Source organism: Elaeis guineensis, chromosome 7, assembly GCF_000442705.2.
Source record: "Elaeis guineensis isolate ETL-2024a chromosome 7, EG11, whole genome shotgun sequence".
Taxonomy (NCBI): domain Eukaryota; kingdom Viridiplantae; phylum Streptophyta; class Magnoliopsida; order Arecales; family Arecaceae; genus Elaeis; species Elaeis guineensis.
The window spans coordinates 76,628,957-76,650,593 of NC_025999.2; the positions used below are offsets into that span (position 1 = coordinate 76,628,957).

The window sequence follows — 21,637 nt, forward strand, 5'->3', positions numbered from 1 at the left end:
CACTTCCCTGCAATTTTTGACAAAGTGCACGGGAGAAAGAGTTGCAAAAATATTGCATGAATGATTGCAAATAAACGTGAACAAAAGTAGTTGTTTCTAGATTTCTATGAAGAAAAATCAATGCCAAGTACTTTTATGGGAAAATTTTCCCATACGCACACCACTCCCTCTGAGAAAATTTGAGAGGGAATTACTGGAAAGGATGAAGTTAAAAAATAAGTATTTAATTGAAAGGGAAAGGGAAGGGAAAAAATAATTACAGAGAGAGAGAGTGGAACACCACACTCTTTTTCTTTTAGGCTTTTAAAAAGCATATTTCCACAATCATGTGGCACAGATGCTGGAACAAAATAAAATGACTCAAATACTAAACAAATACCATTTCCTCCTCTAATTCTTCCCCATAATATTTATTTATTTATTTATTTATTATTTATTTATTTACATCTGAATACTTTTTGTAGTAAAAATTATTTTTTTTTTATTTTTTATTCCAAACATCCTCTACAGCAACTCATATCGGATAACAAAGTCAATCGGAAGAACTTGCATCCACCAACCAATTTAAACATAAGAGAATCAGACGGAGAAAATGATTTTCAGTACTCAATTTCTTAAAATCTCGAAAAAATCACTCTTTCAAAAAAAAGAATAGTAAAAATCCGATATATTTTCATTTAGGTGCCTCAGGTGAAAAGATTATTTGATCTTTCTGATTAATGCAAGAAATATCCCTTTGTAATCAATGTCATTATACTAGATCGGATGATGGCTTCGTTATATTCATTGATACATTCTATCCCTCTAGTAAAGACCTTACACACACATGTACACGTACATATCTTGAATTGAGTCTCATAAAAGTAAATACTACTGTCCAAATGTTTTAAGATATTGGACAAAATAATGAAGATGCAAGATGAAGTTTCTTCCATGAAGTTGCAAAAGCGAAGGATGGATTAATGGAGGCAGGGTGCTGGGTGGAAGTAGAGAGAACAATTAATGATGTATGGATTCTATGTACTGGTTTTTCTTTACTTCACGTGGAGAGGTGGAGAGCACATTCATATGACGGCATTAACATGCAAGTCTCTATCAAGACCACTTCCACTTCCCCAATCAACAGGTACACAGGGACAAGCGCTCTCCCCATAGCAGCCCATAGAAGATGAAGGATGGAACACGTGAAAATTATGAGCAAGCATGTTGAGGCTGCTCGTTCCTCTCCCTTCAAATCTAATACGAATTACGAATTTGCGTAGTGCATCAACCATTAAAATGATAGCTCTAGATTACTTAACTCATTAAATGATAGCATCCACATGTATGGATTTTATAACTCGATTTTTCTCTATTTTTTCTTAATTCTCTCTCTCTCTCTCTCTCTCATACATAACTCATTAAATGATAGTTCTAGATTATAATCAAAGCTGGCCGACAAAATATCTCTGTGTAACCAAGGTTATAGAAATTTTCTATAACTAGCTGATAGCTAGAGTTGTACTCGAAGAGAAAGATGGGTATTAGTGAACTGAACTAGATGCACATCTCACCTCCATCATGTGAATCTTAGTCAATTTTTTTATCTTTTTTAAAAAAAAAAATTTTTAAAAAAAATAGAAATGACGTAGTGGACTCAGACTCTCCACTAAAATACAAAATTGGATTGTAATAAAATATAATCACAAAGATGTATTAATCATGGACCTCCATCGACAACTACACATGCTATGCATGGAGACACAAGAAATATTATATCTACACGGTCCACATGGCCATGCATGCAGCCAATAACAATCACTAATTTTTATAGATCTCATTCATCAAGTGTGCAATTTGGTGTTTGCTCATAAAAATCAATTGTCGTGGTTGGTTGCATATACAGCCATGCTGATCAGATGTAAGGTAGGTAACAGTTTCTTGGTACGTGGACCCACAACTAGCATGACACATTTAGTTATGGTAACAAGATGGGCGATAGAGAACGAGGAAGGGGTGGAAGCCAAGCCTAACGCCATCTCAAGAGCATGGTGGAGCAAGCCGGAGGCAAAGTTGGAAGTACATGAACAATGGATCGATTGGAAGGGAGCCTAAAGCGGAGATTCTTCTTGTGCACCGCCGTTATTGCACCGTCTAAGTTGAGCTCCAGTTACATCGCATCATTTCTCTCTGGATCTTCTCCTAACACGCTTGCCTCGACTAATCGCCACCACTTTCCTTGAAATTACAAGATAGGAATTTGTATAAAAATATTATTAAAGGACACACCCAAAGGCACCAAGGGAGAAGGAGAATCAAAAGAAGGCCAACAGCGAAAGGTTGAACGTGGACGGAGTGTCTAAGAATGTAATCAAATATGCTCATATTCCACACTCTAACGTGTAATCTCTCTAGAAATATCAGAACTGGAAAACTAGATGTAAATTTACATTTAATTCCTTCAAGTCTTAACTCATAAATAAACTTCATCTATTGATGATATAAAATCTATCTGAGATCAAGAGTGGTTGAATTCCTCTATCAATATCAGGTTAGTACTTTTTTTTTAACACTAGATGTTAGGCTGATGGCTGGAAGCGTGAGGACCTCAGTTTCTCATCTCAATGCTTAGGAAATTGTTTTGGTCCCAAAACGAAGTTGATGTAAAGTGGGGTACAAGTCACTTTCATATTCTTCTCCCCACCCTTCTATTGGTTGCTACAGTCAGGACGGTAGGAAAGTAGACATCATTGGTTAAGAAATTGTGATTATATTGTACATCATTGCTAACTCACGAAAAGGCCTTCTAATAGCCATAATTTCAATGGTTGGTGATATAACTTTGGCCAGTAATAGCTGCTTGGTGTAAGAATTTGAAGAATTTAAAGAAAAAATTAAAATACCGTATTACAACGGTAGCATTATATAAGTATCAATTTTGTCAACTTTTTCAATCTCAAATCATCATATTTCCTTGCCTATAAAGTTACAATTGAAGAAAGCAATGGATGGCTATAGCATCACATATTGATATCTTAGATATGCTTCATAGCTTAGCTCTAAAAATAAAAATTAAAAATATATATATTTTTACAGATACATACGTACATATGTCTATATATATAATCAAAAAAAATTAATCAAGCTTTCAAAATATAATTTATTTTAATTGATTGAAAGTCCATTGATCATCATGAAAGAATCTGCATGCAACAAGTTGCATGTAATGTATTGCTACATGCCCAATTTATACACTAGTCACTGAATAACCACCCATGATGCATTGCTGATGGTGCGAACTAAGAATTATATATAAAACTCTAGAAAATTGTTAAAATAATAATAATATATATATAGAGAGAGAGAGAGAGAGAGAGAGATTTATTAGGATTTACAATATTTAATATTTGACAAGACCCTCAAAAATTATTATTTTAATATTTATGTGCTAATTCAGAATATCAGGATTTTAAAATCATTAGGGCATTAGCGTAATTTTGAGAACAAAAGAACCGGCATCCCAGGTGGGGCTCCCGTTAAATGCCGCAAGCTTTCACCGTCTCTTTCCCTTCTCTCTTTCAAGCGTAGGGAAGACAAAGGAGGGGCCTTTCTCTCTTTCTCCTTCTTTCACTCCCTTCCTCCCTCTCTCTCTCTCTCCTAAGGGAGAAAAAAGGAAGGAAGAAAGGGAGGCGAAAAGAAGAAAGGGCAATGGCGTCGATGGTGGCCTTCCGACCGGAGGCGTTCTTATGCTTCTCTCCTCCCAAGACCACGAGGAGTACCAGATCTCCCAGGATTTCCATGGCCTCCACCGTTGGCCCCTCCACCAAGTGAGTTCTTTTATCCCTTATACTCCCTTCCCGCGTTGGATTAGAACTTTTGTTGCTGTTGTGCGCGTGAATCGGTGCCATTTCCTGATCGAAGGGGTTGTTTTATTGCGGGGAATTTGTGCAGTTCTGGGTGATCTTGATGTCTCGAGCTATCAGTTTGTGTGAATCTGTTGATTTTTTATTTCTTTCTTTTTTTCTCCGTATTTTGTATGCTTAAGGATTGGGATTGGTGAAAAGTTGGTCTTTTTCTCTGATTTTTGTCGAAATTGCGATTTCACGAGGTTGCCGACTGGCCGATTTGATGAACGCTTGGTAAAAGATACCCGAGTTTGATCCCGTCCTCCGGCTGATTTGGCTGAGGGCTCCCACTGTGTTGGTTCTCAGGAAAAAAAATTGCTTTTTTGTAGAGGAAGCGTCCTCATTTTGTTTTATGGGGTGTATATGCTTTCTTTTTTTTTTTTTTTTTAAATTCTTCTTCTTTCTCATTTTTTTAATTTAATCTAGAGTTGGTGTTTTGAGGGACCCATTTTGTCCTGTGTTTGTGAGTGTATGATTTTGTTTTTGCTACCATTGGAATTGGTCCAGAATATAAATAATTTAATGGGATTGATTTATACTCAAGCTCCATTTTGCTTTCTTTTTTTTTTTTTTTGTATTGTTTGATGGGTTTTGTTATATTTTAATCAATCCCATTAAATTATCTATAATTTTATTATCCTGCTTTTTAGGTTACTCGACACATGGGTCCAATTGGTTTGATTTTATTGTCGTGTGGTAATGTCTGCATGCCTTCTTGATTGAGAATAATTGATGTATGTTGGTTGTAGGTTTGTTTCTGCACGTTTGAATGTGTTATGAATTGGTTTAGGCTGTGTTTGGCATGCAGCTGTAGCTGTGGCCTGAGCTGTGAGCTGTATCTGTGTTAGTCTAAGTATTTGGTAAAAATTAACTGTATCAGTAAGCTGTCATGTACAAAATGACATAAAAGACATAACTTCATTTTATTTATTTTTAGCATCACTTCAAATATTCAGTTCAATTAAATATAATAGATGTAATAAAAATCAACTTTACTAAATTATAAAATAAATAAATTATAAAATAGTAAAAATAAAAATTATGTGATATTTTTTAAGTTTGAATTAAGAATAGAGGAGAGGGGAGAGGCGGATGTGAGAAGTATAGAGGAGAGGGGAGGAAGTTTAAACGTTAAGTGCGTGAATAATTTTAAAAAAAGATGAGGGGTAAATTTGGAACTAACAAGTGCACAGCTAGCTGTTGATTTTGAACCTTTAGATGAGGAACTGTCAACAAAAGCTAGCTTATGGACCATAAGTTACCCTTACCAAATGCTAATATTGCTATGCTGTAGCTTAAATAAGCTAAGGGTGCATTTGGTTACACATTTTGATTTTTGATTTTTAAAAAGTACTTTTTATTTTTTTTTTATTTTTGCTATTGAGTAAAAGTAAAAAAGCAAAAAGTATGTTTGGTAACTACATTGCTATAAAGTAAAAAGCAATATTTGGGGATGGCAGGTGAAGAGCTCGACGTGGGAGAAGGGTTCGGAAAGTGAGGGAGAAGAGGGTGGGGATGTGAAGAGCTCGACGAAGGAGAAGGGTTCGGGCTCTTTACTTTTTGGTTTGGCGTTTTAGATGTGGGAAAGCAAAAAAAGCAGAAAAATAAGTTTTGGAAAGCAAAAAATTTTTGCTTTGCATATAAAGCAATTATTTTGATTTTTACTTTTTGCTTTTCATGGTGTTACCAAACATTGCTTTTTGATTTTTACTTTTTAAAAATCAAAAAGCAAAAAAAGTATTTTTTTTAATGGCTAACCAAACGCACCCTAAAGCTATCCCAAAAGCTGCATACCAAACACAGCCTTAGACTATATGGCCTTCTTGCTATTATCTATAATGTTTATTGTTGTTGATTTGCTTAGGAAACTTGTTGGTGAGGGTTTAATGGTATTCGAGCTTTAACATGTCTGGTCAACATGTATTGTTGAATATTTCTATTCTGTAAGTCCTTTAACCAAATAAAGAAAGGCAATGACGTTTAAGATGTCCCATAGAAGATTCTGGTTCATAAAAATGGATCTTTATTGTGCTCATCTCTTTCTTCTATCTGTACCTTGCAGTATTGTTCTTTTGTATTATCTCTCTGTGAATTTGAGAATACATGGACCAAGTACAAGTCTAGAGACCAGGTTTTGGGAAAACTGCAAGAAAGTTGAACATTTCATTTCATAAATCATGAGTATTAACATATATGGAAATGGGTGACTATCGGATAAATGAGAATCTGTTGGTGCATCTAAATGCATGCCTGTCATGTATTAATATGTTGGGATCAGATTCTCCAGTAAATTTATAAGGTAACTCCGAATAAAAATGTTACATAAATGCACCATGTCCCTTATACAGGTGTAAATGGCACCTGAAACCTGATAACTTGGCTGGATTAGTTTTATCAAGTTCAGATGTGGAGACAGCATGGATTCAACCTAAGTTCAAACTGTTTACAGCCTTACTTCCATGCATCTGGGGCACTACCCATCTGAGGGAGGGAGAGATTGTGGCTACAAGACCCAGGGGTTTCCCATTCCTCCCATGTATATGAGGAGCTAGGCATCTTGGTAAGAGAGCTTATTTTGGATGTAAGATTCAAAGTTCCCCATGAAGTACTGGAAAGTCATTGCCACCTTCTTGACAGATTATGCAATTTAGTATTCAACTTCCTCATCGCATGCCTCGTGTTTTTCTCCTGGCTGTGCCAAAAAAACATTAGTAACAAAGGCCTGGGATGAACACAAACTTATGCCTAAGATGGTAAGCATGACTATAAGAGGCTGCTAGACTGACTTTGGTGCAAACAATCAATCATACAGACTGACATTAAGATACAGAATCTAAAAAATAGGGATTCAAGCCCTTTGTAAACACAAAAAGTTGATAACCATTCTATGTATAAGAAAAGTTTAATTAATGGAATGTGCAGAAAATGAACAAATGAAACATACCTTATGGATCTTTATAATTTTAAGAATTTGCACTTTAGATTGTGTTCGAATCTGTTAATTTTCATTGGAAACAAAGAACAAACCCAGTAGAAACTGTTTACTTTGTTTTTGATGAGAAATGTGTCTGTCATGGTTTGCTGTACTGGTGCGTACTCCTTCATAGCGGGCTTGTCATACCACTACTCAACTGAGATTTGACATGGAGGGCAGATGGACACTGTATCAGCATGGTACCGGTGCAGGGTCTAGTATAGAGATGGTGAACCTTTATGTCCCTTCATAATGACTAGATTTGTCAAGAAGCCAAATGGATTAGTCTAGAAGCAGTGATCAGACTAAACCAATGTGATGCATCAAATCATGTTTCTGAACAATATTTTGTTGTAAGTTCTTTAGCGTGATTTTTGTGTGGTGGAAGCATTCTTGGCAGCCTGCTAATTAGTTGCTTTAGCCTCTAGTTGATAAAGGAGTAAGTAAGTTGTTTTGAATTTTTTTTCCCCCTAATAAAAAATGGGTCTCTGCTGTTGCCATCTGTTGGAGCCTAGAATTCTGCAACTCATGTTATGATACATGACTTTACAAGTCTGAACTAGTAACTTGGGAAGTCGGTTATTTCTTGCTGTAAATTAAAAATAGTTGTTTTCATTTGAATTTGTCAGAAGTCTAGGATTGAAACAGTGGCAATATTGTGCATATGTTACTTGGTCATTCTGCATTTGACAATAATACTGCACTTTCTTCCCTATTATAAAGCTAAAAAGGTTCTTAGGTGCAGTTTGAATCATGTGATGGATCGAGAACAAACACAGAAATTAGAGAATTCTTTGAAAGTTGAGCCTAGACTGTGAAGAGGGTGAACTTCACATCTTGGCCTTTAACCTAAATTAATCAAGATTCCACTTATTTGAAGATTATCATGGAAGAGTCATAATGCTGGTTAATACCCTTCCCCCCATTGTGATGTTCTCAACTTACTGAAATTTCACCAAAGAGATATACATATATGAAAGAAATATCATTAATTTTTAGGAATAGGTGGTAATCTTTAGAGGCTGTTGAAGTCCACATACATGTGGACACTATAGTGTTAAGCTAGGTTTCATCAATTGTTATACTAAGTGTATGCTTTCTATTATATGCTCTCATGCTATAGGCCCATGGTATGCCCACCTTACTAGTTACCTTCTGCTTAGTTGCTTCAAGCCTGCAACTGAGTTGACTTCCTTTAAGCAATCCTTGCTAACATTAGCATGGGAATTTTGTTTATTGGTTCAAGCATCTCACTTAGCTAGAGAAAGTAGCTCTTGAAGAAAGTAGTCCTTCTGCCCATGGTTTGCAATCTTGGTATCGGGTATTGTACCGATATGGTACTAGCACGGTTTGATATTTAGAGATCTTCGAAATGTGATTTGTAGGTCATTTGTTGTTATTTTATATCATATTGGTCGTGGGACTATATGATTACTTGATGCTTGCAATTGTAATAGATAAAAATAGATAGTACATAGTTTAGCTTGAAAATACATATGTCAAATGGATTTGAATTAAAAAAAAATATATACTGATATCTAGTCCCTTGCAGAGTGTCTATGCCGCTTATAGACATCTGTCTCTCGTTCATAATCAATGCCTTGGACTTGACTCCAACATAGATGGTGGCCTGACCCTTGCATACAATAATCTAGGCCTCCTAGATAGCCACCCTGAAAATATGACATTTTTTTAATTATTTTGCTTGTGTAATTTGTTTATGTTTGTAGATTTAATTGACAGTGGTTGTCGATATGTGAACTTAATAGGATAATAGATATGTTATAGATTATTGGCAATATTTAATTATTTATATCTAGCATTGTTTAAATATTTTTGAGAATTTTTAGTATTTTTTTAAAAAAATAAAAATGATCATGAAGCTCGAAGCCTGGCACAGCCCTAGAAGATAGGCCCAAAGGTCAGGCTGCGTCGGGTCTGGGCCTATGAAAATTGTGTTGACCTTGTCAAGGCCCGGCCCGACCTGGCCTATGAACAGGTCTACTCATGACTTTATGGTGCCATAAAATTTGATCGAAACATTCTCACTGTATCATGGCTGGAGAACTTCTAGTTCTTTGCCCATGTGTTCAGGAAAAATCTTCTTGAACATAATGTGTCTATACTTCCAAGTGCTCTTACCATCAACCCCTCTATGTTATTTTTGGAATTTTGTTTCTAGAAAATAGTTATATTGGCATATTTTTTATTTGGATCAATTTCCCTGTTCAGATTTGATTCACTTGGTAGCAGAGAATTGAACAATTTCCATGAATTTATGATTGTAGTATATAGAATAATAGAACAGATGTATTAAATGCATGTTTTCTTCTGTTCGAAGTCTAGATTTTCAAGGAGGAATGTCTAATAGAGAGAGACTAGATAATATTTGTCCAGATCAATTTCTGTATCCATTTCCTTTTTCTAATCTATCCAGATATGATACAAATTTCAGCAACCAACTAATATCCATATATGTATCCAATCCATCAAAGGAAAATAGATATGAAAACGGATAGACAGCTGCTTGGTCTGTATCTGAATATTCAGTTCTGTTTGCAATCATGTCTAGTCTTATATAGCTCTCATAAACTTTAAAGGAAGATAAGTGACAATATTAACATGTCCTTAACTTAATTTACCTTCTATACTATGATATCTTTGATTTGGTTGTTCATAAAATTCAACTATCCAATTTATATCTGCATTTATATTGTACATCTGTTAGATTCGTATCCATATCTTATTCATCAACTGAAAATGGATACAGATATTGATATACCGCTATCCAAGCCATTTTCATCCAAAATGCCTGTGATAATAAAACTGCAAGTCAGGAACAATCTTTCTTCTCAATATTTATCAAGACTCTGTTTCTATGGGCTAGATTTATATTTTTACATTTTGCTAGCGTATGTGCCTTTGTTATTGCCTGACTTGGAAATGGATTGTCCTAGCTAAGTGGTTTGATGCCATTTTAGAGAAATACTTTATATCAGCAAAACTAGTAGGTGTGTAGATACCTATTTTACTAACTTCCTCGTGCGAGGTCATCAGCTCTAATATTCTTTTCCTCTTAGCATACCTGATCACTATCAATTTCTTACTTTCTAATCTTCCATGGTTGCAGTGTTATTTTGAGCTGTCCATATATTTTTGTCATTTCAGTGCATTCAATAACTTAATTGAATATGTTTTTTCCCCCAACGAAGGTTGCTGCATAAATGTGTACATCATGGATAATGGCCAAAAATCTCATGTATTAAATTTTTATGATCTCACAAGATGAGGTTATCTGGTCTGGTGAATATTATGTTTTGAAGAAGTATTCTTCCAAAAACTAAAATATGTGTTTTTTTAAATCATATTAGGGTTGAGATTCCAAAAAAGCCCTTCATGCCTCCGCGTGAGGTACATGTTCAGGTCACACATTCAATGCCACCTCAGAAGATTGAGATTTTTAAGTCATTAGAGGACTGGGCAGAAAATAATATCTTGGTGCATTTGAAGCCTGTTGAGAAGTGTTGGCAGCCCCAGGATTTTCTGCCTGATCCATCATCAGAAGGATTTCATGAAGAGGTTAAGGAACTGAGAGAACGCTCTAAGGAGATCCCTGATGATTATTATGTTTGCTTGGTTGGAGATATGATCACTGAAGAAGCTCTTCCTACATATCAAACAATGCTCAACACCCTTGATGGAGTTCGAGATGAGACAGGGGCAAGCCTTACTTCTTGGGCAGTCTGGACGAGGGCTTGGACTGCTGAAGAGAACAGACATGGGGACCTTCTCAACAAGTATCTATACCTTTCTGGTAGAGTGGACATGAAGCAAATTGAGAAAACAATCCAATATCTGATAGGTTCTGGAATGGTAAGTTTATCATGACAGTCTAGTATTTGCTCAATTTCTTTAATTGATATTTTCCTTGTGATTATAGCATCATCAAATTCTGATAAGAGTGAGGGTGCATTTTGCTTGCCCGAACAAGCTTCAAAGGTCGCCAATCATGGAGAAACTTCTCTGAGATACAGTTGTTATCTCAAAATATGGGCTTTTTTTTCTTTTATCTTTTTTTATTTTGAATAATTGGAGCAACTGCAAGTTACTTCAAAAATAGCTTGCTTGATATTAAGTTATGCCTGAGTTCTTTTATGTGTTCTTTTAGGTTTCTTTTTAGCCCATTATTGGCTTAGTGTTTTATTATCTGGATCAAACATCTTAGGATAGACTATTTTGTATCTGTTAACAAATAGTTTGAAGCAGTGATTGCTTCCATAATTTGTTCAGCCGATGCTGGAGATTGCTTGAATTCATGGTATTTTTACTTGATTGAATAGGTCACATCAATTAATATCAGTTTCTTGTTTGCTGTCTGTAGGATCCTAGGACAGAGAACAGCCCCTACCTTGGTTTTATATACACCTCATTTCAGGAGAGGGCGACTTTCATTTCTCATGGGAATACTGCCAGGCATGCCAAGGAACATGGGGACGTGAAGTTGGCTCAGATATGTGGTACAATTGCCTCAGATGAGAAACGCCATGAGACAGCTTATACTAAGATCGTGGAGAAACTGTTTGAGATCGACCCGGATGGTACGGTGCTTTCCTTTGCTGACATGATGAAGAAGAAGATCTCAATGCCTGCCCATCTGATGTATGATGGTCAGGATGACAACCTCTTCGAGCACTTCTCGGCAGTAGCCCAGCGTTTGGGTGTCTACACAGCCAAGGACTATGCCGACATACTTGAGTTCCTTATTAATAGGTGGAAAGTGGGTGAGTTAACCGGCTTCTCTGGGGAAGGTAAGAGAGCCCAGGACTTCGTCTGCACTCTTGCTCCCAGGATCAGGAGGATTGAAGAAAGAGCTCAGGAAAGGGCCAAGCAAGCACCACGCATACCTTTCAGCTGGATCTATGGCCGGGAAGTGCAACTCTGAGCATGACCAATATCTGTTTTGGTTTAAATACCAGTTCTTCAGGGTTGGCCAAAATTTTGCATCTGCATGTATCAGCTATTTATAGGGTTTTGAAAACGATTAGCTTAAAATCCATATATGCTTTGTTAGTAGGTCAGGTCAGGATGGGGAAAGCCGTAGATACTCTTTTAAGCTATCACAGATCATCTTATGAGCAGGTGAGGGATGCTGTTGAAGTGGTGTCCAGTTGGAAACCTTCCTGTTTCAATGTTTTCTTTCGTGTATTAGTACTCCTATGTAGGAAAATGGGCTGATTACTGTATCTGGAACCTAGTTCTTGCTCGCTTTTTTCAATGTCTGTATGCTTCATCTGGAATGTCTAAATTTCAGTCTATCAATCTTAAGATATGTAAGGGGATTAATGTTTTTCTTCAAGCTTGCTTTGTATCCTGCGGCTAGAAACTTATACTAAGAAAGCTTTCCAGCTGTTTTTTTATCTTCTTCTTCTTATTTTTCCATGCCTCCCCCTTTTTTTTCCTTCTATTCTACTGATTGGAAACATGGTTGAAACCAGATGTTTTTTTGGTATCATATAATAAATATTTTAAAAAGGTGTTTGGTTTGCGATGAGAATTGGAATAGATTAGAATGAAGATCAGAATTTGTTACATCTATCAAAATTTTTGATTCGTGATTAAATCAAAATTGAAATAGATCAGAATGAAGATCAGAATTTGTCCCGTCTATCAAAACTTTTGATTCGTGATTAAATCAAAATTGAAATGAAAGTTTGAATTCATAAAAAAATATGAGATTAGATTTTAAAAATATTGGATAATTTTTATTTCATCTCAAAATCAAAATAAAATTTTTTTCTTCCAAACAGTAAATAGAAATCACTTATTTTGTTTCAGATTTTAATTCTCTCCAACCAAAAATATCTTTTAAAATATTTCTGCATGACAACTAATGGTTCTACAATAGTTGACATGCTAAATGATATTTCATGTCAAAGATGCTAGCTATTATGTAAATAATGTCTCTTGAGGATTCTCCTGGCCAAGTCTCCGATTTTGTTGTTTGTACTCGCAAGAGGATCTAGCTTCTTCCTTTTTCTTAGGGTTGATAAAAGAAGGAAAACAAATAGCCTGCCAAGTCTCCCCCCTGTTTCTGGGTGTCGGGAACGGTTGCCCGCTTATTGTACAGGACAAAAGCGTCTAGACAATATTCTAGCCATCCATCAAAGTTTTGAAGAATTTCAATTCAAGAATATCTTTGAGAAAAACCAAAGCCGGTTTAGGACGCGCTTGATTATTTTGGAAATTTTTGAAAATGTTTTAGAGAATAAAAGAATAATTGGTCAAATTCTTTAAGCAACTTACTTTTGTCTCCATCCAAACAGCCAGAGAATTCGAAAATCTTTTTCAAATGACAAACTTTGTGCTCATATTTGGTTTTTTTGGGTAATTAAAATTTATTTGATCATCTACATGTCCTTTTCTCTTCCCATTTCACCACAGTCCGGGGGCTCGGAGGCATCGGTCTTGAACGTTTTCAAACCCTATCTAAACCCCTCTTTCTCCCTCTCCCTCTGTGCTTCCTGAACCAGGGGAAAATGCTACCATCTTGGAAGCTTTTATGAATCCAAAAGCCTAATCTTTCTTCACCTTCTCTCACATGGAATCCACCATTCTCTCCTCCCTCCTCCCCTCCACCCTCTCCTTTCCCCTCCGCCGTTGCCAACCCCGCCGCCACCGCTGGCGGCCCACCGCGTCTTCCAGACCTCCCAATCTATGTCTCCCGCCGATAAATCTCTCCGTTTCCACTTCCCCCACGCTCCCCAATCCTCAGTCCTTCGAAAAATCCCCAAATTTCCCCAAAAATGGGACGAATTTTCTTGATCTTGCGCGAAAACCGATCGCGTTGGTCTTGTTCTGCGCGGCGGTTGGTTTCCTCCCGATGCCCGCGGCTCGATTCCATGCCATTGCTGCCCCTGTCGGGGTGGCGTCGAGGGAGGAAGTTAAAACCCAAAAAGGTGAGAGCTCTAAGGATCACGAGTTCTCGGATTACACTCAGAGGTTGCTCGCGGTTGTTTCAGTCCTTCTGCAAAGGATCGAGGAGGTGAGGTCCTCGAAAGGAGATATGGATGGGGTTCGAGAAGCGTTGAAGGAGGTGAAGGAGAAAAGGGAGGAGATTCAGGAGGAGGTTCTGGAGAAACTGAATTCCGAGCTGAGGGAGTTGAAGAGGGAGAAGGAGGAGCTGATTGATCGGTCTGGGGAAGTCTTGGACTCGGCTTTGGCAGCAAGGAAGGAGCGCGACTGGCTATTGGAGAGTGAGGGAGGGGGTGATGAGGTGAAGGAGAATGTGGAGAGGTTGGAGAATAATATGAGTGTTGCAGAGAAGGCGTACAATGAGCTGTGGGAGAAGATTGGGGAAATTGATGATAGGATCTTGAGGAGGGAGACATTGACATACAGTATAGCTATCAGGGAGCTTTCATTCATAGAGAGGGAGAGTGAGCTCTTAGTGGAGAGATTTAGCCGGCGGGTGAGACGGGACAATCTTGACAGGTGCCAATTCAGACATTTTACCTTATGTAAATAGCTCTTTATGCAGGTAGCTGTGTATGCTCTCACAAGACACTTGTAGGTGTTGTTCTGATGGTCTCCCATGCATTCCAAAGATAAAATGGACAAATTTGAGTAAAAGAATTATAAATCCTGCCATTCATGCTGAATTTATGCTGACTTTCTAACAAGAGTGTAAGTAGTAGTTTATGATGAAAATTGAAAGCAAATCTTGAATTGTCCTTTTGTCATACAAAACTGAAGTTGTAATATCAACAGGAAGGAGGAGGAAAAAGTAGTGGGAAATACATCAGAGTCTTTATGGTCTAGTACAGTTCTGTTATCTTACTTTAGGACATAATTTGATTGGCTAAAACAAAAGGATCAAAGTGTCCTGTTCTCCTCCTCCTCCTCTGTCAATGCGAATATTCTAGACCATGCATTCAATAATGCTTCTGCCTATGTTCTATTGGGTCTTCCCTTCTTCTTTCTTTATTCATTGACAAAACTTCGTGTAAATTAGTTCTCCACAGTGTTGTACTCAATCGGTGGAACTCTGCACTTGTAGTTGTGCTACCATTGTTTAAAAATGTTTTAAAATTGAATTTCAATTTCAGTTTGAGGCCAAAATTGGTAATTTTGCTGGTTAGGCTTCTAATGTAATGGGATTTTATGTCTGAAATGTGTGAGGGGAATTATACCTAATCAATAATCTGAAAATATTTTTTAGAAAAATAAGGCATACAAGTTAAGAAAAAGCAATGCCTTTTGAATAATATAATATATGTGCATATATATATATATGTACACAAAAATTATGCATATATTCTAAGGTTTCAAATTTCATGGGACGGAGTTGTTTCAGTTTTTCCATAGAATGAGACGTGCCACTATCCTGCTCCATCCCGACACTTGGGATAGGGATGTCCCAAGACGTGCCTATCAAGATGTTGGGACAATGGATAGACGGTTCTATCCTGACACTTGGGATGGTATCCTATCCATTTGTCTTGCAGGACATCCCATGGGGACTTGAGTCCTTGATGTATTCATGATGATTTAAGAGATATTGTATTGAATGTCATGAAGTAGCATCAAACTATCACTAAAGTATGATACAGATTCATAACCTATCATGTATCACATTATCTATAGAAATCCTTATATAGTTATATTTCTGAATGACTACTGCTGAAATAATGCTTGTGAGTGTAAATGTCATCATCATTGTTGTTTCTGCAATCTGCATATAAGTATAATGCTGAGCATGATAGAATTGTTGTCTATTGCATTTAGAACGATACCATCATACAAATAGGGCTGAGCACGGGTCGGGTTCGATCAGGTTGAGGAAAAAATTTCATCCGACCGAACCCAATCAGGTTGAAGAAAATTCAATCCGCTGTCGATCATTTATTATGTATAAACTGTTTGAAATCGAAGTGAACGGTATATAGCAGGTTCGACTGGGTTTTGTCAGTTTGGGCTTCAATATTGACCCAATGTTGATTTTAAGTTTAATGTTGACCCACTTAAGTTTATTTATTTTTTTTTTCAATTTAATGCAAAAAAGGTCTAAAGCTTATAAGTTATAAATTTTGGGCTTATTTTTGAACTTGTACAAAATAAAACAGAAAAAAAAATTTACTCATATGAAAGCAACTACATCTGAAAGTTTTGACTTTAGAATTGTCTCAAATTGATGTGCTTCCATCAACAATTCAACATTAATATTCCTATGAATCCAAATGGATGATGGGATATTTTTTAGAATGAAGTATTGAAGTTTAAACAATGTCGTCCCAAAATGAAAGTGAGTTTATGAAATACTATATCGATTGGGTTTAATTTCATACGGGTTAAAAGTGTAGGAATCGAACCGACTATAAATAATCGATTTTTTACAAACCTCAAGCTTATTCCACCCGATTTATGTCTTTCAACCGATCGAAACCGATGTTTATTGGGTCAGATTGGGTGGGTTTCTTTAGGTTTCAGTTATTTGCTCAGCCCTACATACAAATGTGATCTGTTGACTTGCTATAGCCCATTCTGCACTTAGTTGTCCATATTAGAAGAGAGAAAGGATGATGATTGATGGTTGAGGCCCTTGAGGGTATAACTATGATACATACATACATACATACATACATACATACATACATACATGCATACATACAAGGTGGCTGTGGCCATGGTGTCACTTCTAGATTGTAGTCAGGTTTAACTATGATTCATTTCGGTGGTGGCAGATCTTCACATTAGAGTAGTGCTAGAAAATCGATCACCTTGTACTTAATAGCCTTCTTCATCCTTGCTTTCTAGTCCTTCATGTTCATGCTCCATGTTGGCCCCTTTGGAATGAACTACCACTTCACAATGCTCAACACCCTCTCCAAGCTCAGTGTGGTTCTAGTCCTATTTGCATGGGTGAAGAGTAGCAGTATCAATGGTCAATTGTTGACTTTTCACTCTCCACTCTCATTTACCAACTGAATGTTGGTATCTTGCTGGTAAGAGCAATGCATAGAAGGTTGTTGCTGGACAAGGTTTGCTGAATCGGAATCGGATTCTAAACTGGCCGACAGACGGTACGGTTCGGTACACTCTTTTACTGGGCCGTATGGGCCCAAACTGACACATCAAAAGAAGCAGAGAGGGAGAATCAGAGAGGAAAAGAGAGAGGGGGGAGGGTGGGAAGGAGAGGGAGAGGCCGGCCGGCCACGACAGTGGCCTTCGGAGGGCTGCGGATGATGGTGGTGCAAAGGAGAGGGTGAATCGGAGGGAGGAAGAGAGAGAGGGGAGCAAGGAGGGAGAGGGGGGAAGGCGAGGGAGAGACTACCGTGGCTGGCCGTTGTTGTCGGAGGGCCACAGAGGCCCTCCCCCTCCGTCCGATTGAAATAGGGCCGAGTTGCCCTTGTTTCAATCATGATTTCGTGATCTTTTCTTTTTCGTTGCTTCACAATGAAGCCGGCAACATTTGTCGGTTTCATTGTGAAGCAGTGCAAAAAACAAAAATCCATCGCGATTTTACGATGGAAACAGGGGTGACTAGCCCTTGTTTCAACTGCATGAAGGGGGAGGACTCTCCAAGGGCCTCCTTGGCCCTCCAGCAGGCACCACCAGCCATAGTCAACTCTCCATCTCCTGCCCTCCTTCTCCCGTCCCCCCTCTGTCTTGCTCTCTTAGGTTCCTTCCCTCTCATGCACCATGGTCATCTATGGCCCTTCGGTTGTCTTTGATGGCCTTGACCTTTCTCTCTCCTTCTCTCTCTTCCCCTCTCTCTCTTTCTCTTCTTCTCTTTCCTTCAGTGTTTCGGATTTCATGTTGGAACTATATCGATAGGCCGTTGGTACGGTTCATCATACCTTGAACCGTCTGATTCGGGTCGGTTCGGTAAACCATGTTGCAGTATCTCTTGGTGCCAAGGTTTTAAATCCCGTGGGACAAAGATGTCTCAATTTCTTCATAGAATGGAACACCCTGCTGTCTTGTTTTGTCCCGTCCCAATAGCAGTCTTGACCATACATCTTGGTAGATATCCTTCATTTTTCTCTCCTTTCCTTCTTTTTTTCTTTCTTTTCCTCTTTTTTTTCTTTCTTTCCTTCTTTTCTTCTTTTCTTGTACCTTTCTTTCTTTCCTTTCTTTTTTCTTTCTTTTTCTTCTCCCTTCATTTCTGTTTTTATTTTTTTCTTCTTTCTTTTTACTTTTTACTTTTTCTTTTTTCATCTTTTTTTCTTTTCTTTCTTTCCTCTCTCTTCTTCTCTCTCCATATGGATGGATTTTGGAGCTCCGAACACATCCCTATCCATTTTTTCATAGGAATGGGATGGGATGGCTAGGGTCCCCCCTGTCCCGTTGGGACGTATAATCGTGCTTGGTGCAATTGCCAGTTATATGAGCCATCATTTGTCCTGCAGTCATTCTATTCTTCCTAAGTTGAGTAAGGTGGCAAGCAGGGTGTTGGCGACAGCTATGGCTGATAGCGGTGTTGGTTGAGTCATTATTGTTGAATGATGTGGAAAGGAACATTGATGAGTTGGCTTTATTGTGGGTCGCTAGTAAAGTTTTGGCTCAAGCTTGTGCTCAACCAAAGTGTTGGTAGTCCATACCAAAGAATAAATAGTTTAATGTCGAAGTATAGATCCTCTTGTGCAATGAAGTATTGTATAGCTATGATATTATCATGTATAATATAACTATGATGTTATAATATATATTAGACCAAGGGTTCATGGAAACCAGTTTGCTATAGAAGTTTGCTAAAGATGTTCACATATGAGTTTAACTTGCATATAAGCTTGAGCCACACAAACTTCATTGTTAACTAGTGTGATGGCTTGCTTGCCACCTTCACGTCCTTCTACAATGGTGGCTTCACTGACAAAACAAGAGCACCAATATTGCCACTGCCACTAGTGGTCGCTATTATTTTCTAAAGTTGCTTTCTTCCTTTGCCACTTGAACATGAAAAGTAGTAACATCAGTTACATGATGCTTTCATGGCTAACATCCACAAACTCCACACTATGAAATCCCATGGAATCCCTTGTACATCATGCTGACTAGTGGGAAGCTAGCAACTTAAGAATTCGTACGTTTGGATTGAGAAGCCACTGTGTCTCTCCATAGTAGTACACCTTGTATGGCGAGGACTAGCACTATGATGGGTGTAGCAATCTCCTTGGTCACCATGAGGTAGCAGTTCACAAACTTGAAGGTGAAGATGGGGAGGGCTAAGAAGGCCATGAAGCAGTTGATCACCTTTTTACATCACATTGTTCTAGTTTGAACATACGCTACCATCTCCTTGGGTTGTAGCTGAGATTCACTCTAATGTTGAGTGGCATTATGGCTTTGGCTGCCTTATACATTGCCCCTATTTCTGACATGCTTCTGCTCTTCTACCATAATGGTTTGCATCTAACTATTTGGTCTTTTAGGTGGAGTAGAACGGACTAGATTTATACTGGGCCATTGGGTGATATAATGGAGAGACCAGGAAGGGGGCTTGTCTACTACAAGATGGGGAAAAAAAAAGCTTCTTTGTCTCTTTTTATCTTATCCCAATCCAAAGAGATGAAGAGAGGATCATGAGTTACAGCCAAACTCTTCTTCTCCAGCTCCTGTTAATTGCTACAACCACCAATTAATGAATGGGGGATGCCATGTGTTAAGACCTGTGATGTTATAAATTAGTATTGACTGCTAGAAAGGGTCATTTCTTCCCTTGGTTGTCAATAGCAGTAGTTGCCCAATGGTTGATGCCTTGGCACGATGACACCATAGATTGTTCATAACTGTTTGGTGCAAATCATGATAAGGAGATTTGGGTGGGCCAGAAAAAAAAAAAAAGAAGAAAATATTAAAATACGTGGATAACTGTTAGTTTAAAAGTACATCAAGCCCTATTTATATATGCTAGATAAGCATGCGGATATTTCTATGTGAGCATCAAATTTGTCATCTGCTATAGCACTATGAAGCATAACATTTACTTTTATATGTAGTCACAAGCATAGAAAATGATGCATGTGTATGTCCTGATACATCAACAGATATAGAGGTATATAAACTTGTACGGGTTAAATATATTGTTACAGATAAATCTTAGAATGGTAAGTTATTGGAATTTTGTTGTATAAGTTTTCTTTGCAAAATTCTCATATTTGACGACCATATTATTTGGCTCAGTTTGGAAGGAAGATAAGTTTTTTTTGCTTTCCCTTTAACTGATATATTTCCATGGCTTTTTCTTAAGAAAATGCTATTACACTAAAAAAATACTATTACATTCCACTTTCCCATTAAGTGCTAAAATATATATTGTTGCAGTAAGTTGAAGAGCTTCACTACTAGGCTTTCTAGACATGATATCCAGAAAGATCTAGAAACTGCCTGTAATGAATATTGGGAGCAGATATTATTGCCAAAAGTATTGGAAGCCGAAAATTCTGAAATTTATCCAGATGCTAGTACTCAAAGTTTTGCTGTTAATATAAGGCGAGCTCTTAAAGAGTCCCGGCAGATGCAAAGGAAGCTTGAGACTCAGTTAGGACGAAAGCTGAAAAAATTTGGGGATGAAAAGCGTTTTCTTGTGAGAACATCAGAAGAAGAGGTGCTGAAGGGTTTCCCAGATATCGAGTTGAAGTGGATGTTTGGCCCAAAAGAAGTCGTGATTCCTAAAGCTGTGAGCCTTCACTTGTTTCATGGATGGAAGAAGTGGCGTGAGGAAGCAAAAGCCAACTTGAAAAGAGATATACTGGAGAACATCGACTATGGTAGGCAGTACATGGCTCAAAGACAGGTAACCATTTTGTCGAACTGAGCATATATTGAGATAACTAAAAATTGACAGTCCTCGTGCCAACTGTTTTTTTTGAGAAACCAAAATAAACAATCCCATGCATGGATATAGGGCCAATTGCTGAATGTCAAGTGTTTTCCTATATGTTCATTAATTTCATGGTAGTTAGCAACTTAGCATCTTGCAAACATAATATAGAGTCTGGATATCAATCATCAAAAGGTGACTGCTGACAAAGTAGTTATAATCATGGTATGCCATACCGTACAAAACCGGCCTGCATGGGGTGTACCATACTGTATTGGTTTGGTACCAGTACATGGTATGGGGGCAGACCGAGTGACATAGTGACTGTACCAGGCATATAGATATAGTGACAGGGTGGTACCATTTTGGGGCATGGTACTGCGATGGCATACCTTGGTTATAACGGTTATATGGAGAATGGAGGCAAGCTCATGCATACCTATTATTTATTTTACAACCCTATTCCACTTACTTTATTTATCTGTCTTTGTTTGTTAATTCATTCATCTGTAGTTTTCTTGCTAGGGAATCTTATGCCAGACCACCTAGTTTTCGCAGGTGTTTCATGCTGTAGTTCCTTTTGATGTTAGGTCATGTCATGCTGCAGGTCTTTGCTGCCATTAATTGTATTTTATGTGATTTGTTTAATATTTTTGTTGCAGGAGCGTATCATTCTGGATCGGGAGAGAGTTATGACTAAAACGTGGTACAATGATGAAAGGAATAGATGGGAAATGGATCCAGTGGCTGTACCTTATGCCATCTCCAAGAAATTAGTTGGAGGTGCTCGTATTAGGCATGACTGGGCTGCTATGTATCTTACAATTAAAGGTGATGATAAGGAATATTTTGTTGATATCAAGGTTGGTCAAATGTTTATCATGCAACATTTTTTTTCCTCCTCTATTCTTTAATTATTTATTTAAGTGAAAATGTCCTATCAAATAGGACACATTT

At 37.7% G+C, this 21,637-nt stretch overlaps 2 protein-coding genes across 3 annotated transcripts in view; both read left to right on the forward strand.

The window, feature by feature from the left end:
* Positions 1 to 3,554: 3,554 nt before the first annotated feature.
* Positions 3,555 to 12,245, forward strand: LOC105048931 (stearoyl-[acyl-carrier-protein] 9-desaturase, chloroplastic-like). The gene is made up of 3 exons (NM_001404965.1): positions 3,555 to 3,806; positions 10,230 to 10,731; positions 11,240 to 12,245. The coding sequence occupies exons 1-3, from the start codon at positions 3,688 to 3,690 to the stop codon at positions 11,798 to 11,800; spliced, it is 1,182 nt and encodes a 393-aa protein (NP_001391894.1). The 5' UTR covers positions 3,555 to 3,687; the 3' UTR covers positions 11,801 to 12,245.
* Positions 12,246 to 13,280: 1,035 nt separating this feature from the next.
* Positions 13,281 to 21,637, forward strand: part of LOC105048932 (probable inactive ATP-dependent zinc metalloprotease FTSHI 5, chloroplastic) — a 72,419-nt gene continuing 64,062 nt past the window's right edge. Inside the window, exons 1-3 of one of the 2 annotated variants that reach the window (XM_073261131.1) lie at positions 13,281 to 14,349; positions 20,182 to 20,653; positions 21,343 to 21,543. In XM_073261131.1, the coding sequence (XP_073117232.1) occupies positions 13,457 to 14,349; positions 20,182 to 20,653; positions 21,343 to 21,543 (1,566 nt within the window). In that variant the 5' untranslated portion in view covers positions 13,281 to 13,456. The remainder of the gene's footprint in view (positions 14,350 to 20,181; positions 20,654 to 21,342; positions 21,544 to 21,637) is intronic. The other variant, XM_010928433.4, reaches the window with a different exon arrangement.